A 19,405-nucleotide genomic window follows, 5' to 3' on the forward strand; every position below is an offset into this window, starting at 1 on the left:
TTTTACGTTAGCAACGTATTCACTTGGAAACTTGGAACGAGAAGGGCAGAGCTCGTGCGCGACTCTCCCAATTAATTTACGTTTTTCACAAAGTTCCTCGAAGTTTTCGCAAAATGTTTGGGTGGTTCCGCCCTCCACCTCCAAGATACATTGGGTGGCCTACTGGCGCGCCTACCTTCGAGTACATGCAAGGAATCTGGCAGAATATACCCGGCATCTCCGGCATTGTTGATGCGGTCAGTGGACTATGGGCCATGGCAACGCGTCTTGATGGTGGGGTCGCATATTCCCCTGCGATTGCCTCCTGGATTTTTGTTCTCGGTAAGTTTTAATTGAGGTTTTTTCATTCATTCTCCTCTTTTTGTGTCTTTAAGTTACGTGTTGACTTGACCGATATTAAATTTGAGGCGGCGGAGTTACGATGCGTAACTCATCTGAATATATTTTTGATTTATTTTGTCTCATTTTTTCAGGGAGTATCAATTTCTTCTTTCCGAGCTTTTTCAAGAAAGTGCGAGAAGTAACCTTCAGAAAAGTCTCCAGATTTTCAAAGAAGGTCATCAAGTTGTATGCGGTGTACAATTTCGTTTGGATCCCGCTTAACAAATTCATCGCGACGGTTCTCGCGGCAGCCAAGGATTGGATCTCCTTCTCGAGTGTTGTTGTCGCGATAGCCTACTGTACCGCTTCCATCTGCTACGTGTGTCCAATCAAATTCCGAAGAGTACGGAACATGTTCGCTCGGACTCCGCGGAGCGCTGCACGAGCATACAGAAGATCTCTCCGGAGCTCGTCTCCCAGGCGAACAAACCCACCTGGTGCCAGCCCCGAGCTCCCACTCGCCAAGAACTCCAATCCTATGAACCACGAGCCACGGAGCCGATTGAGAAGCCCACAGAAGGTTTCAGTTAGAAGTAGAGCGAAAAGTCCAAGGAAGGCTTTATTCAGTACGCCGATCACCACGAGGCGCACCCCAAGTATCGATGCCAGTCTCACCCGGCAAGGCACAGTCTACGGTTTCTCGCCAAGGGCAAGCCGAAAGTAACTTTCTAGACAGATATTCACTTATAGCAGCAAAATTTTTACAACAGTTCCTTTAGCTTTTCAAAATTAAACGCATTATAAACAACATCATTTCGTCTTTTGTGTTATTTATCTGTGATATGAATATTGTATTCAACCGACGATCATGAATCTGCGCGGTTCCGACATTGAATGAATCTGTCATCGACAACTTTACGGGTCTGATGTCGCTGTGCAGCTAATTGCTGACTGCTGCTCATTCCTGATATGATATCACCGAAACAGACGCCTCTGTTGACGACTGATATCGAGGAGTGGGAAGGTAGAACTCAACAGAATTTTGTGAGCAAACATATTCAACAGGGCTCTGTATGGGGCCTTTCTAGAAAAACGTAAAATTTAAGGTACTTGGTATCTGGGTGGTCGTAGAAACTGCAGTATCCCTTGTACGGAAACGAAGCGCTAAACTCTCCCACAGTTTAAGGCCTCTGGACTTTAGTCTCCTATCGATTTGGCAGCTTCTTAAAAGGTATGATGTTTTTTCCGATGGTGAGACGAGATGAAGACGCGCCCTCGCGGTTCGCATCGACACTCCAACAGGTTAAGCGTATCGGAGCGAAATAACTTTAGTGATGATTCTGTCTGCATCCAATGTGCATATATAGGTTTCCTATAGCTGCGATGCAGTACGAGAAACTTGAAAGGAGAGGATTACTTTAAACTAAAACACAGCAGGTAGGACCAAGTTTTATTATTATATATAAATCGTTATCGATCATCATCATCATCATTATCATCAAGCACAAGGTCTTTTTTCGGATCGTTTTCTGCTCCATATTGTGTACTGCGTGCTACGATATTGTTAATGCTCACCAATACGTCATCCCTGAAAAGCCACCATTTGACACAAACGTGCGGGCAGTTGGAAGACCATATAAAGATCACGATCAATCTGAATCTATCGGCCAACAGAACCCTGACACATGTAGATGTAAACATCATTCAAACATTTATTTTTTCAACTTACCCTCCTTAACTCCAATTTCCAACTAACGACCCGATGCTTAACAGTTGCAATACCATGCAGATCACGATTGCACCATCAGCCGCAACTGTAGAATACATGTACATGTATTCAGAACCCAGAAGACCCAGCTACCAATATAAGGGGTCTGTGACTTTTGATATTGATTCAACCTCCCCATCTTCAAGAAATTTTCCAATGCGGCAGTCAGTCAAAACAAGACTGACCAGTGACGGCGACATAAGTCAATACCAATGAAGCTGACCGAGCTAGACGGGCACCAAGCGCGCTTCGTGCGAAATCTGGCGTAAACCAAACTTGGGTTCTGGCCTGTGAAACGAGCTTATCAGCCTGGTATCTCTGTAATCGTTAACTAGGTATCATCTGATCAGTGGTTGTAATGATATACTCCTTGTTCTCGGTATGCAGCTCAGAGGGGAGGGGTGACCTCAAGGGATCTTTAACCAGGTACACACGCAAACGTTTCCATCACATACGTGTATATACTATAGCATTATTGATTGGCCGATAGATATATCTATGATGAATATTACAAACCACGTTTTACACTCGGATCCCATCATAGATTCTATGATGGCCCTTGCATGGTAGATCCATCGATGGGGATTCCATCAAATATCAAATGGCGGTGGGTCCCACGTAGAAGTACATAAGCAGCAAAGTACAAACCTATCATCATAATTTGATATCAATGTGTGCCTGTTGATCGATGAATAGACAGAGGTTCCTGGCCGGCCATCGCCATCGGGAAGATCCAAAAGAGCTGACTTAGTCAGGATTTCTAAACCACAATAAACAACCTGTAGCAGACGACTGAAGAGGTTTTAGAGTTTCTCGATGAACGTGAGTCTAAAAAGGTTACTTGACCTTTTGAAATACAGAGATTGAGTTGAGATTCTGAAAAACTTCGTCTACGGGGTGCGTACATTATTTATGTTGGCTGAAAAAGCTTTTTTATGGTTTTTCAAAAACGCGGAAGGATGCCTACTTGCAGAACTGGTTAAGATCATGCGTACCATGATGAGGTCGTATGTGTGTTCTTCTAACATGTGAATCCTATTTTGGCTTATTATTTCTGCACCATGCGGGAATGTTGATCCAGTTGTGCCAAAGCTTTTAACGATTCGTATACAGATTAAGGCGGTCAGTATCCAAAATATCATCATCAAACAAACCTGCTCCCAGGTAAGAGTTGCTAGCTAGTATCTTTATCATCTGATCATCTGATGTATTACCTATTGTTTGCTTCCAGACCGACCCTACACGTACCGTACACGAAACTTCACCTCTTTTTCAAACTGGTTTCCTGAGAAAGTCTTGATGTGAGTGTAATAAGAACCATACAACCTTTTATCTCATTACTTCTCGTTCTACCTCCTAGTTTTCTTGAGAAATCATCCCAACTTGTAGAGTTTACGTGTTACATTTGTAAGTTGCTGGTATGAATTCAAGAACAAGTGCACACTGGATTCTTTGGCAGGTGGGAGGGGGATTTCTCAGTATCTTGTAGCACTGTGTCATTAAACACATATAGGACGGAATACACAACGTAGAAACAATAAGACGAAGCGTATATCAAAGATAAATTTTATGATTATTGTTTTCTGACTACTGGTACTTGTATGCAAGATGTCCCAAAAACGGACAATCGTCTGCAGCACTTTTGATACAGGCCCACAGATACATCTTTCTCCTTTCCTACAAAAGCATTGTTTCATTCAGAACAACACGACTTTGTTGTAAATAGGACATGACACTCCTACACTTCTTCTAAATAGGACAACTTTCCTTCAGGTTATTCTAAAGGCGTTTCAAACTCGACCCCCTTGTCTTCATCAACATCATTAGGGAGGTTTCGCAACCCCTACGAATGTCGCAGTACGAACTACGAAGGTCTGTCAAGTCATGTGCCAAGTCATTTACGCGACACTCCAACATGTAAATCACCTTTAATACTTATTTGTAAGCAGAATCGGGGAAATTTTCGTCGATAAGGTACCTTTCCTTACTAAGTCGTTCGTAGCTGTTCGTAAAGGTGCGAAACCTGCTTAACATCCATTAGAATAAGGTCGAATAACAATCTTGATCAAGGGCATGTTAATCGACATTTCATTCCGACGTTTAAAAAGGATGAAGTTTTCTATTTTAAGAAACATCTTCACCTAATGTATTTATCCCGAAGTGTTGCTTGTATTTTCACCAAACACAAGATCTTGTTGGGAGGATTCCATGCATATTACAGTCAAGGTTAAGTTTGATTGTTAATTTGGTGAATCTGAATTTCTTTGCTGCCAGCAACCTTGATTTGACTTGAAGGTTGAGCCTTTGGTTTACAGGCCTTGGCCCACAGGAGTGATCACACTCAGTTTTAACCATCACTGACAATAGACATTCAAGTCAAGGTTCTGGAAGTACGAACCAGGCAATCATTATTGGTGATAAAATTCACCTGTTCCAAGTGATTGCGGTTGGAAGTGGTGAGAGAATGGCGAAAGGCAGGCTGAGATAACGGGACTTGCATGACTTATGATTCGATAGGCCAAGTCCCAGTCAGCCAATTCATTTCTCAGTGCAATGTGGTGTTACTCAAGTACTCATTGCTCATTTACACATATCATGCATAATGCATGTGTCGAAGATCATATACATTCACCATAACTGAAAAGATATTTTCGATGTTTCTCAAGCTGAGGGACCACGGTACCGCCGGTACCTGTAAGGGTGGGGATTGGGCGAATTGCGTATGTGAGTATTCGTGGCTCTAATAGCCATTATGATTCATATGCTTGAATATCTTTCTTGAACGTTTGACATTTCAAGCAATAGATAGGCTATTCAATGCAGACGAAATTTTACACTGCTACATTTGGCCTAACACATTCGTAGGCTTTTATCCTGGAGACCTCAACGCCCAAAATTTGAGATATGCCCAACCTTCAAAGCACTCATGCCACCCCAACTAAAACGAGCATTCCAAGGCGCTAACTTGTGTACCTAGGCGGTAATGATAGCTCGTTAGCAAGATTTAGTCTTCTGGGTTGCTCTTTAAGTAGACATACAACCCAACTACCATTTGGCTGATGTTGTTGCAGAACTGTCAATAAGAATCTTTTGAGAGAAGAACAAGTACAGCCAACCTCAAGACGCAGCTTCGCTGGATCGTTTCCACGTTCACCTTCGCGGATTACACTGGTAGTTCTACAACTTTTTGTGCCGCGGTGGAAAAAGCAGTGGGGACATACTCGAGTGGAATCGGGCCTTTAGGAATGAGGAAAAGCACTTGGAGTGAGAATATGATGCTAGAGCCCCTACATACAGCATAACTCTTATTAACCATGCTAATGGCGGTTCGTGTTACACCGCGAAGGCATCCAGGGTAACGCGAGCAGCTCTGGTTCGGGTTCAAATCAGTTCAAACTACAGTGATATAAATCAGCAGTCATACATTTATCTTTTTCAGTAATAAAACAGCCTGTGCGTCCGAAAGCATCCATATAAACTGTCAGGAGAGAGGGTCGCGCCAAGAAACTGTCGGCATTAATTCTGGCAGCGGGTCAGTCACTCAAGCACGAGTGACAGCCATCACCCGTGGGCTTTACCGTAATGATTTTAATATCGATAGCAAACTAAACCATTTTTTTCACATGACCTTTAAAACCTTTTTTAAAGGGGAGGAGCATAGTTGTGGATGCTGAAAAAAAACGTCAGACCGTCTCAATGACTATCCGCTGTGAACATTTAACCCGGTGTTCGCCAAACCAACCTATACAAGATGTTTACCGAGCGAAAAATCGCTTAGTAACAACTCAATCCACCTGTTAATGACCTTGACCTTCAGATGGCTCATTTTCCCGGCTCATTTGTAGCGAAAGAAACATGTAGCTACTCTTCCCTGGCATCGCCAACTGATAAGACTATCTCCTCGGCCAAATCGATGAACATTTCAATGTCAGATTAAGAAATCTCGGTTGATTGATCTTTTCCATGTCTAGGCCAATGAAAACACAGAGTAAATTACGCTCAAATTGAGACCTACTCTCACGGAGAAGAAGAAGAAGAAGACGAAGAAGAGGAAGAAATGTTATAGGTTTGTTTTTTTTCGTCACCGTCACGATTGGTTTTTTGACGATTCTTTTTTCACGTCACTTCCAGTGTTATCAGCTTCAAAAGCTTCATTCCCAAGTTGTCCCTCCAGAAACTAGCCTGCATTATAGATAAAGTTGTAGTAAGTATATAGAAGTCCAAAAACTCACTGAGAGTTGATATTAATTTCCCATAAAATCTTACAGGTGTATGAGTGTTCGATAGGCCTCCCAGCTGTGTTTTGATTGGATATCAACAACGATATTCGACCCAATGCTACTTCTTTTAAACTTCTTTCCGTGCAAGAAATCACCTTCCCGCGACTCTTTGCCTGACGTCATTCCTGTACTTTGCACCGCCCCCTATTGTACACGTTAAGGTTGATGCCATATCTTGTGTTTAACATTCATGTATATATAGCCCCCGTATTCTTCAGATGGTGAAAGCATCAGGTTGCCAACCTTTCTTATGCGCCGAATTATCATGTCTTACTTACGGTATCTGTAATAAGATTCCATAGGGTTTTGGTAACTGAATACACAGCACAAATATTTGGTTTCAAAATAAGAAACTGGCATAGCATCGTCTATTTGGTTCAAGCTAGCCTATCTTCCGATTTAGATGGCACGGATGTTAGGCCAAGGCTGTTTGCTTATAGCTCGGTTAGAAACATTCGAACATTGCAAAGATACTAAAATTACTGGCTCATATATAAAGAAAGAATGGAAAACGTACAGAAAAAAAGGTGCCTTGATTGGGACAGGAACCCCAGATGTTTGCAATGGCCGGGGTTCCATCCATTTTTGACTTATTCGCGTAGCAGAAGTACATGTATAATATTCAGTGGGTGGCTTTCATTAACCATCTTAACATTGAATTACTATGATAATGACTTGGTCAACTAGATGTAATTAGGTATCGGCCGCGAAAACGAGCTTGATATATAGTATGTATACAAATACATTTTTGTACGACCTTCATATATTGTCATAATATCATATAAACTTGCGTGTCGATAAAACGGATAGTATTTGGATCGTGCGACTGGGTGAGCAAGAGAGTATATCTTCACCAAAGTTTTTGGTGAGGATATTGTTGGCGAGGTTCATATTCAGAAAATATCTGAGCCTATTTTACACTTTTTGGCGGACTCAAACATCGTCCTAATTATATGTAGCCTCAAAAAGCGCAGTGCACTTTGACTCCAGCAAGGGAAGTGGGCGTTACCCTGCGGGGGTTTCATGCAAAGCCCCGTCTGGTCAAAAAGCAAATATCAACCATTGATAGCTTAGTAAAATCCATATTTTTCCTTGTTTCTCTATGCAGCTCCACTGCGCAGTGAATCCGAAATCAATCACAATCACAAAGGTGTCAGCTGATGGTGTATAGAGCAAATTATTTGAAGGAGCGGCGTTCTCCAGCGAATCAGAGAGTATTGCAAGAAGCCTGTGTACCACCAGCTCGGAGTGTTTGATTTTGTACCAGTAATTTGCAAATCATGGAGTAATCATTGACTATGATTGTAGAGTACCTTTCAGTTTTAGGTGTGTCATACGTATAGGCTTAATGTACTGAAAGTTGTAGCACTGTATTGCAGCAGTTTCACAGACAAATACGAACACAGAACATCTAGCCTGTCGGACAAAAACAGGGAGGAAGATAAGTAAGACAACATCATTTATTATGTGTTTGATATACTGATGAGGGAATAACCATCTATGATAAGGCTAACTGTCGGAAGGTCAAAGTGTTATTCCACATATCGGTGATAACTGGATTGCAGGCGGAATGAAGTTCTTGTTTGGAGTTGTCAGCTAGAGGGTTACCTTGGAATCAGAAGCTTTCGTGGGTAAGACGTTTTATTTTCCGTTGTAACGGAACATACATATAAATTGTTGTGGTTATGTATCGCATAGATCTCAGAACGTGATTGAGGCCTAGGAATGTTTCTTTAAGTTATTCAGGTGGGTCTTTACACTGAGTCGTAACCTAATGATACCGCAAGTATCGCCAATACGCCTGCAACGTATAATAACATGTAGTGCCCTTCTGGTCTGAATTCTTCGCTCAGAAACTCTGCCACAGCCATACGCCCTTCACATTCTTATATCGCTGATTACAGACGTCAGTCGCTGTTTTGGAAAAAAGGTTCAAAAACATGTCTTTGTACGCCTTTCCTCTCTGTTCAGCGTTATATGGTGAATCATTCACCATCTGCACTAGAATGCATTGCATTTGTCACATCCTCTGCAACCCAATCATTTCATTGTTCTTCAGTACATAATAGGTCTGCTATTCCTCTGACAAAAAACACCACAAAAACAACGATACATGTAGGTCAAGTGATGAATATTTTGTCACTGACATTATACAAAAAAAGTGAGAAGGCCCATACATACATTACAGTAGCACATGACAATTGTACTCAACAATGTTACCAAACAAAGTATAAATTGACCCAATCGTCATCAAAATACGGTTATGATACCAATTATACCTGAGTGGTATTATGAACTTTGATAATTATGCATATTTGCGCTTTTGGCCTCGCGTAAGTTGTGAATAACAGGCTACGATGGCTGGGAAAGGACATCGCTTGATATTTTTTTAGAAATCCTGATAACAAAGAAATGAGCTATCGTGTCCATGCACTATAAACCGCTAGCTCTGCCCGATACTCAAAAGCGTGCTGCTGCTAAATTCGATTCCCGATAATGGTACATGTATGTAGCAGCGTGATTAATCATTGGTGAAGGGACCAAGCATTACTATAGGCACGTTTCGCAACCCTTACGAACGATGAGATTTCTCCCTTCTGTCTCATCATCCGCGATTGCTGCGGAACGTTTTTCGATTACTTGGAAAGTTGGCTGCTTGCTCATAAGATCATAACAAGCCTTTAATCTTTACAATTGCAGATATTGGTCGATATCTCATGACTATTAAGATATCAATCATACCATAGATGTCATAGATCCGTGACCGATTGATAGATTGCTTGATGGGATTCTAATATCAAACACATATATAATTTGTGCTTGTGTTCCTTTAAAGGGACGACATGGACATGAGATATGTTGGTTTTTCTGGCAAAAATGGCTTCTAGTAGGACAGTGACTTTTCAAAATAGAATCATCGAAAAATCATAAATTCAGCAAATGCTCATCTCTGAGCACAATTGTCAAATATTGACGATAGAAAATCCGTTTTAGCCTAAAGTTCGTTTATAACCAAAGATTTCTATTCGATTCTTGATCAAAATCGCGGCGTTTATCGATCCTCTTGTGATTGATCGCTTTCGCCAATCTCTCCCCATATTAGCTGCCCTGGTCGACCATTAGCCATCGGTCCACTTACCCGGAATGGAAACATTGGCGCTCATTAGCTTTTGTAATGAGCCTTGCTATACGAATCTCAAGCCCATTTGTCGATCTGATATCGACAGGAGCTGTCTTGGAATCAAGCGTACGTAACAGCAAGCAAAGATTATCTTCTTCCACGGAAGGATGGAGAGAGACACCACGAGACGAATCATGTCCCGCCAAGAGACAAAGCCACGTTGCCTTTTTGGCGGGGCGTAATTCCTCTTAGTGTTGCACCAGGCACCAGCGCTCGATTACAGACCTATGAAACGCACTGATTTTACTGGTGTCTCCCAGAACGGACTTTACGATCATTTAGTCCAATTTATCCTTTCATTTTTTCCATTTACCGCATTTACATCAATAATTGGTCGCTATGGAAACCTTACAACACTGCTCAAAGCGTGGCGGAACAGCGAAATCCAAAACCAGTGGAGAATTCTGATTTTTCAATTCCATGAAAATTAGGCTGTGCGGCGAATTCATCTTTGGCGATTCCCACGAACTCAAAGGTTCTTTTTTTCATTCATTTCAAGTCAGACTGATTAAAAGTAAAGGTGTTTCGTCGTTGTATACAGGTGATACAGTGGGGACCCAGTAGTGTTTGATTCAGTGATAAATATGTGCTGGTGCACGATAGTAGTATGTAGTTTACTCCTGTCTACAGTTGACCTATTTAGCGTTGGCCCTAGTTTCATGCCCTACTACTCACGATGTACTGTGAGAAAGCAAATACCTCTAACGGCAACTTCGTGCAGCTTAATCTGACCCACGTGATGGCTCCTGATTATTGACTCCCTTCAAAGGTCAACATCTCTTCATTTGTCACACACAATGCCAGTGAACTTATTACCTCTAGTATTCGTGCAATGTCAATTAACGCGACGATAAGCGCAACAAAATAAAAAGGTTGTCATAGCTCGTACCACAAAATGTCAAATTGACACTACAAATTGCAATTACTGACTGAAAAAAAGTCATACTTGGTTACACATTGATGTTTTGATACCATATCAGTATTGCAATCTGGTTTTCTGCACAGGAAAAACATTGCCGTTATGTGATTTTTCACATGGTGTTCATGATTTTTAGCTCTGTCTTCAATGAGAGGTAACAGAAAAGTACTTTTTAAACCGGATATCGGCACACGCACGGATTTTTGCGGAAACGCGAATCAAATTGACTTAAATTAGTATTTACTTAAATTAGAGAGGGAAATTTGCTAAATTATTCACCAATTCTTTCGTGTCCATGACAACCCCGCACATGGTTCTTACGACCTAACTTGAGGAGAAAGTGGTTATTGAAAATAAACAGTAATTTCCTCGATGGGTCGAAACTCAAATACATTGTTAAGGTCGCCTTGTTGTTGAGAAGCACATTCGCTATTAAATGTCAAAAATCATCGAAGCTTTTTTCGATTGGCGTACTGAATTGTAGAGGCATGCAGTCGCGGATCGACTCATTCATTTGCACAGAGTTGTGAGCTCGAGTGTATTTCATAAACCTCATCATCATGGCACTAGCGGTTTACTCCGTCTCTCGATATTTTATTTGTATATGCGTAAGAGTATCAAAAACCTGAGTCTGCAAATGGAACTTCATTGGTCTCGGTCCTGATTTCCTAATCCGAGAAAGATATATACACCCTGTAGCGAGATAAGTATCTACTCGTCATTGCTTGAATAATGGTCAGCCCAGAGATGCAAATCAACATGGTTACCATGAGTTACTAGCGATTTGACTTTCTAAAGGGGTGACTTTGCCTGTGTGCAGTTGCAATGATTGCTATTCGAGGTTCAGGGTTAGTTGGTGTGGTTTCCCACACTGAGTCTGATGGAACGATTAATCTGCCTGTACACGTATAGACGATGATTACCAGACGACATGACATTTTATAGCTCTTCCTGGCCCGCTATCGTCATGTTGACATATTTGAGATGCAATGAATGTCGTAGACGGTAAGTGACGGAGATAATCTGAATTATTAAGAAACTATAGAAATGTAGATATTGTAGGAGGCCGTGGGCCAAATCTAAAATGGGCTCAGTTTTTGAATTCGTGACAACACTTTGGGGACAAATTATGCTCTTGGTTAACCCCAGGACTATCAGTCGACCTGTTGCAAGTTGTCCTCCCCCCCCTCCCATCCTTCTTCATCGATTTCATCGGAATCTGATGATATCATGGCTCCAGTTGCTAGGCAACGTGCTGTTTGTCAGACATTGCGAGAGTTTGAGGGGCGCAGTCATCAGATGTGCATTATCGTCGAAGGAAACGCGTGTTTACTTCGTTCTTCTTGTGGAGGACTATCGGTGATTTCTCGTAATACATCAGGATACATACACAATAAGGTGAAAATTGCTTTTTTGTTTCGAGTGTGTTAGATCTTTATCCATCAGCAGCTTTTATATCTGCAAGGGTACTCTCCTCGTTGATTCAGAGCACTGCAGTTGGAGGTGATGGGCTTTGTGGAGTATGTTTACGAAATGTCCCTCTTGCTCATTTTCTCAGAATTTCACTTCTGTTTACCACAGGATATTGTTGATACAACGCAAATCTTTCCTAGTCGAAAGTTTCGATTGTGAAGAACATGTAATTGGCAATATCATCACCGTTATCAATCTCCAGAAAGTGTAGTTCATTATGTTTGGTGTTCTGGTGTTCGTCACCGTTGCCGTGATAGCGTAACTGATATCACAGTGAAAGTGCGCGTTTCTCTTTTCACTGAACGTGCTCCTTCCCAGCACTAGCCCCCATAAGAAGCTTCTACATGTTGTGCGTTCTTATATCATGTAAGGATATGGAGAGATTGAGATTCGATCATTCTCTTCCCCTTCCCATCATTGTTTCAGGTCTGATTTCATTACCGATACCTGCATTAGTTATTGAATAGCAATTAAAATGTTGTGACACTTCTGCACCCAAACAGGTTTCATTGGTCACCAATCAAACTCACAGTAATGATGCCTTCATTATTATTTTGAAGTTCTGTGGGTGGTGTATCATGGTGGTCGAATATAAACTGAATTGATTAGCAGAATTATAACGGCTCCCTCATACTGAATCATCGCGCCCCGTGGACTGCCGGTGGCAAACAGATATACATGTACTTTACAACGCTTTCCCTACCTCACCTGTCTATTTCCACAAAAAAATCCTAAAAACTATCATTATTCGAGCACCTGTTTCTATTTACGCTGTACAAATATCCAGCAACTTGTAAAATGTTATTTTCTTAAAAAGCGTCCAAATCAACTTAGCGCGGTATTTAGTTGTAGTTCTCGCTCACCTGTTCGGTGTTTGTCATGGATGGCTTTTCAATTACTCTTATATACCTACCTGGTGCAACTTCGTGGATGATTTTTCCCACGAAAGTTCATTTAATGAAGAAACTAGTGACGAAAACAGATTCAATTGAATAAAACTATTCCATTCGGAAGTACATTAAACCTAATAACAAAAGTATTTACAAGAATGCTCTCAGGAATATCAGTTTGATAAAAAAGACCTCGTTTGATTTCATACCTACCGTACTGAATTGGTCTGACTTTCTCCTATGTTAAGAAATGATACCTGTTTTGAATGAGATGGAGACGTTAGATTTAAAGAATCTTACAACCTCATTGGTGGTTGCATTATAAGGAACTTGCAGAATTTGATGCGATGTCAGCTGGAGGGTTTTTCTCATCCTGTTTTCACCGAGAAAATCTCTTGCTTTTTCATTCGGATTTTCTAATAAAGACCAGCTTGGTCATTATTCCTGACATCTAGAAATCAAAATTAATATCATTACTCGTCGTTGCTGCGCACCCCTGGTTCGCAGACGGTAATTGGGTTGCTTTGGTAACCAAAGATAAACTTCCGGTTTTTAAGTGGATCATACCCAGATTTGACAACTTGATTTATGCATCGGTTGAGTGTTATTTCCAGACTAACCATGTGATTTACCATTCACTTCCTCTGCGATCGATATTCTCTTGTCCAGGTAACTTCGACCCTTCGCTCCGCTCTGTAATGATTGAATGAAGGGTCTAAATATTCCTAATTGTGTAGCAGTCACAAAGTTAGCATTCCCAAGTCAAGGTATATTATCTAGCCATCCCTCCGCCACCACCCCCACCCCACACCTTGCTTTCAAGTTCAGCGTCGAGTCCAGTGGCTATATAATGTATGTAGTCGAATTCCGCCATGCTTCCTCGATATACCCAGCATGCCGGCCGTATCTACCAAAAATGACCCGATTCTCAGGATGAAATGTTACTTTTGATAAGATTAAAGAAAAAAGTCTGGGAGTAGAAGACCTTATCAGATATGTGGCTTGGTGGAACTTAGAAACAAATTCCTGACCTAACTGCAAACGGTCTATTAGAGACGAAACTGAGCGTTCAGCTGTTTCACGTGTCATCACGTGCAGTAAACCAACTAATTGGGGTTTACTTAGGTTTTGAACTCACAAAAACAGCAGATGTACATCTCAGACAGATGTTTAGCTTTTAAGAGTATGGCTCAAACCACCTGCATTTTTTCTGTTATCATCCAGCTTTTTCAAGTCGTTGGAGGCGGAGGTCAATTTCCTGTAACAAGCGCACATACATGCGCCACGCTACTGCCGTTGCCAATGACCTTTAAAAGGGCATTCCGGAAGATGTACCTGTACTGTTTTGAAAACTTACACAGCATGTGCACTCGAACGCATATATACATTAGTAAATAATAAACACCTAACTCATACCATATCTCAACAAACACAGATTTTAGCATTTCTGATCATGCCTTGGCAGGAGTTTATCATTCTGTTATTTTTGTTCTACTAGCGTTTGTAATACTGTGTTACAGGCGTCCTAATGTCTCATTCACTTTCAAATAAATTCCTTAAATTCCACTTCCATCGGGTTTTCAAAAAGTGGCCAAAATGGATACGGAGTGTTTTGCACAGACCCCTTCAAGTGAACGCATGATCTGATGATAAGTACACCTGTTCAGGTAATTTCTGCTTCGTGATACAGCTGACGGTGACTGATATTAGCCGCCGGGATAAATCGATATAACTCCGATATATCAGAGATAATAACAACAACAAAGCAATTACAAGCATTATTATGATGCTATCATGTCTATCGACTGGTATGATGAGAACACTCAGTAGAAGACTTCGCGTGGTATGATGCTTAATCGTTAGAACTATTGCTGCTTTCTTGAAAGGGAGAATATAGCCACGAAGCCCCATAGCCGTGGTCATGCAGCCATATATTCTATATGAGGCATGTGCGTAATACTACTGACTTGGAGGTGAGAATACAAACTAACTTGAGCATTTACAGGTGTAACCGAAGGCAAGTTATCCCATTGTGGATGGAGGGAAAACAGAACACTAAACTCCCATTTGTTTTAATTGTTGATAGTTAGCTGAAGATCTCATTTCATGTTTCAGCTGTCAGGACGTGGTGTACATAATGTACATACGTTTATTTGCTCTTCGACCCCCATGGAAGCAGGTTCGTGGGGTCGATGTTATCAATTAGGTTATCAATACATGTATAGACCGTGTATTGGGCCTGCATTATTTTAACAGCGAGGTAGGCGAAAAATGGGGTAATGGTGTTAGTTGACGATTGCCAAACTGAAGGCGTCATCATTTTCTCAATAGAGTGCAATTAATTAGAAAGTTCTATCGTGTCATGTCGACAGCGCAGGGCGTTGGCTGGATATAATACTTTAATATATCATACCAGATATAATTAGTACAATCACGTGGATCGCTAGATTATAATTGTTTAGCTGTGGTGATCGATTTTTTATAAAAACCGTGAATGGACGAGTGTTGATCGTTCATACATGTATATACCACGCGAATATCAAAAGTTAACGATCTTGGAGTCTTGTAACATGATAACTTGACAGCTATTGACGCAATCAATTATTTATCGAGTGTTATTGGTTTAAAATCTGAAACGCTTCGATCGTCTTGTTCCGAGACCGAAGATCAATTTCCGGTGAAGAAGTTTGAAATGTCCTGGGATGGAATGTCCGGGGAGTTATGAATTCTTTCTATACCAACTTGGCAGTAAAGTCAAACAAATACAAAATTTTCATGCTGAGGGAGGGGAGATCTGACAGACTCTAGTCGAAACATAACCTAATTGGTTTCAAGATAATTTTCCCTTATTCATCTCTTGTCAATATATTAGATCTCTACATGATTTATCGCATGACTTTACATCATTTGCCTGCAGACCTATAACGTTAGTATTGCCAGGGGACCAATCAAAATATCACGTAGTATTGCCAAGGGACCAATCAAAATGTCACCTTTCCTTTCAGTAAACAGCCTCGTTCCCGGTATTAACACATTGGATGCTATCAACCTTTTCACCTCGCGAAAGCATGTTGTGCAGCCTTGTTGTTGTCCGAATCAAATGTCAGATACGTTAGACCCGATATGGACGAGAGTCCAACTGGTATCGCAATATGTTTTTGATTTCCATGTGATTTGATTTTCCATTTGATTTTACATGTACACCTTTTGTACATGTACAACTACATCCCTGAACCATTAGCAGGAGTGTGGTGAAACGTATCCCGCACCTCTCGCCCACTCAAATCAACAAACTGTCACCATTTCTCATAGCAACCAGTTTTCATGAAGTATTTATTCCTGTTTTTTCAGAAACACTCCAGTGTATCCTCCTGACTGATGAAAGGTGACGTTAAAGAAGAGACGAGACGGTCCACTACGGAGAAAGTACATCATAAAGTGTCTGCTGCGTGTAAATGAAATATCAGCTTTTCCATTCAGATTGTACCATATTCAATGTGCAACCGTCGGTGTCTTTCATTCAGGGATGCGACGAAAAAGACGGGAAGGGTCTTTGTCAACGATATCATTAATGGAATAATGAATTAGCGGATCAAAGAAACTGTGACCATTTCAGCAGGGCGACAGTATCTTGTGAGATATTGTGTGATATTCGGATTTGAAGCACAAGGAATTCAATTCATCAAGAGAAGCTGCTGGTTTTGAATAAGTTACCGCCTGCTTCTTCTTCAGCGTTGACGACATGAAGCTGTGATCATTTGAAAAAAACGACATCTTTTATGAGATACTGTGTCCTTCAAAGGTCAAATCTGTATTCAGATAATCATGCGCTTGGAATATATGTCGTGATGCATTTGCGGGTTGTTTCTGGGTGTCTTGTCTATGGAATAAGTTGCTGCCTGCTCGTGTTGATCTTGACGAAATGCTGTGCTGATAGCCAATGGTGACATTTCTGCGGTTATTTAGTGTGTGGTCATTCAGCTCTACGAGTGATAATCAAGGCGACACTTTGATGAATAATTCAGAGAAAGTACATAAACTGGCAAATTAGTGGGATCGCGTGATAGTTGAATATTCAATTCAAAGTGTTATCAAAGATGGCGGTCATCGCGGCCATTTTGGGATGATCGTCACAGAAATTGCTCAAGGCAAAGTAAGAAGGAAGTTAGCATTTCATCGACAAGAGTCGAAATCGGGGATCATCCAATTTCCACCACGGATTTCGCAACACAATGGGAATTAGCCTTGCTCCGAACGCCACAACCATCAAAATGTCAACAATGTCGTCTGCAAGTTTGCAAGATGGCGACTCTTCCCGTTCCCGAATGGAATGCGTCATAACATTTGTGTTGACAATCCTCATCCTCTTTACCAACGCGCTGATTTTGCTCATTCTGTTTCGATCCCACGGTTTGAAATGTGTCAACAAGTATTTTTTCTGTTCCATGACCATATCTGATCTCCTGATGGGCGCTCTCGTGACGCCATTTGCATTCGTGTCCTCCATCTTTGACCGCTGGGTGTTTGGGGAATACGTCTGCCACATAACTGCATACGTCATGGCAATATTGTTGCTCGCGTCCGTATATTCCATGATGCTAATCAGCATGGACCATTATGTCGCCATTCGAAAACCAGACAGACACTCGGCATTGCTGTCGCCAGTGCGATGCGCCTGTTGGATAATGTTTTGTTGGATAACTTCGCTCAGCTTCTGCTGTCCGCCACTTTTCGGGGTGGCGCGCGCGGAATATTACAGAGAAGGATACATCTGTCTCATAGACTGGAACCTCCAAAGGGCATATTTCATCACATCAGGAATAGTAGTGACACTCCCACCAACAGTAGGCTTAATGTTCGCAAACTCATACATTTTTACCAAGCATTACCAAGCGAAGAAAGAAGTTTTTGAAAAATCATCAAGTTCCGTGGCGGACTCTGCTCGCCCCAGATACTACTCCGTTAATTTTGTGATAGGACTAATCTTTTTCTTATCATGGGTCCCATGGTGCATTTTACAGCTGGACCAAATAGTGAACTTACGCATCGTATCTCCAAAGGAGTTACATTTCTATTTTCTATGGATAGCGTTAGGGAATTCGTTGTGGAAATTTGGTGTTTATGTGGCCATGTGTTCGGACTTTCGTTGCGGACTTCGCTCAATGTTCGCCAGGACTAGGGTACAGTGTACATGCAGCAAGTGCTGACAAAAGCAAAGATAGCGCCATTGATTAAGTATAGGCTCGTTTAATCTCCCAAAGAAGTTTTATATAACTTCCTTGATTCTCCGCAGAACCCACCGAACTCTTCACTCGAGAGGCGCTGGATATTCACTAACAGTATTGCGTCGAGATGTTTTGGATTCACATCCAATGTTTATCTTTGTCACCAGTTGTCAATTCAACAAAATAAAGGTTATTCGGATAACGCATAATTATTTGTTCCCCTCAACGCCCGCCCTTTCCCATTCTTTCATTCTAGGTAGACTATGCGTACCCATTTCGTTTAGGGCTATTCAGGTGGGGTCCATCATCGATGATAGCAAAAGAGATAGGGCGAGCTGATCTGATGATAGTGAGGGTCCGCATCACACACGGATTAAGATATTCAAAGACGAAATCCTTGTGTACGTAACCGTAGTTCGTGAACGATGCGGAAGCTCCCTATTTCGGAGTTACGACATGGATGCAAGACTACCAATCTCCCGCGTTTTATAGAACAGGGTCTAGCTGGCACGCTACTACTGTAAAATCGGCAAGAAAACGGCGGGTATCTGGGTAAATACGTGGAAAAGGAATGCCATTTCTATCCATCAAGATCAAGAGACAAAATATCAAAACGCATGAGAAAGTATACTATTTACTTGAGGGGCTTAATTGGGGTTGGGGTTGATCTAAAGGCTGTGTAAGTAATGACCCAAAATCGAGGCATTGCCACTGCTTATCTCAGTCCCTGACACCAGTAAGATACTTGTATCTGCTCTGCTATACAGGATATTAGAAAAGACGGCCTTCCAAACATGTATACTGTCGCAAACTAGCTATTTCGCACCAGCCTTGTTACGGTTAAGATGACTCAGAAATACGATAAAAAAAGGTCTTCGAACCTAGGGCCCGACATGGAGACATTGTCACAACCTAGCTCTGACGCACCAACTTGACTGCTGTTTTCTTCCACCTGCAGTGCGGTAAACCAAGCAAACCCCATCCTGACATAACCAGTGGTTTTAAACATACTCCGCCTCTTGATATTTAAAACGAGGTAGGAGTGTCAAAAACCTGATCATAGAATGAGCAATCCCCTACTGAGCCTGCAACTTTCAAAAATCTCGTCCATCGTCATCTTCAGAGAATCGTCCTCCTTCACGGTGGCATCTACTCAAATGTGTTAGAAGATGGCTTCTGGCTGTGCTTGAACTGTTTTGACAGCTTAAACAAGACATCATTGCTATCTAATTCCCTTTCTTTTGAAGCGCGGATAATCCCCAAATACATCAAAACCAGTGTCCAATTTGCGTAGGCGCCAGTGGCGCTGTCTCGCGGAAAAAAATTAAACTGAAATCTTCGATTAAAA

General features: G+C 41.5%; 1 protein-coding gene across 4 annotated transcripts; it reads left to right on the top strand.

Moving 5' to 3' along the window:
* Positions 1 to 1,525: 1,525 nt before the first annotated feature.
* LOC135501321 (G-protein coupled receptor 52-like) lies at positions 1,526 to 18,251 on the top strand. Of its 4 annotated transcripts, none has more exons than XM_064793377.1 (2): positions 1,526 to 1,758; positions 16,184 to 18,251. In XM_064793377.1, exon 2 carries the CDS (start codon positions 17,065 to 17,067, stop codon positions 18,037 to 18,039), a length of 975 nt encoding a protein of 324 aa, XP_064649447.1. In that variant the 5' UTR covers positions 1,526 to 1,758; positions 16,184 to 17,064; the 3' UTR covers positions 18,040 to 18,251. The 4 variants fall into 4 exon arrangements, with proteins under 4 accessions (XP_064649447.1, XP_064649448.1, XP_064649446.1 ...); XM_064793378.1 differs by lacking the exon at positions 1,526 to 1,758 and adding an exon at positions 7,571 to 7,814; XM_064793376.1 differs by lacking the exon at positions 1,526 to 1,758 and adding an exon at positions 7,821 to 8,000.
* The last annotated feature ends 1,154 nt before the right edge of the window (positions 18,252 to 19,405 follow it).

This window comes from Lineus longissimus, chromosome 17, assembly GCF_910592395.1.
Source record: "Lineus longissimus chromosome 17, tnLinLong1.2, whole genome shotgun sequence".
NCBI classification, from domain to species: Eukaryota; Metazoa; Nemertea; class Pilidiophora; order Heteronemertea; family Lineidae; genus Lineus; species Lineus longissimus.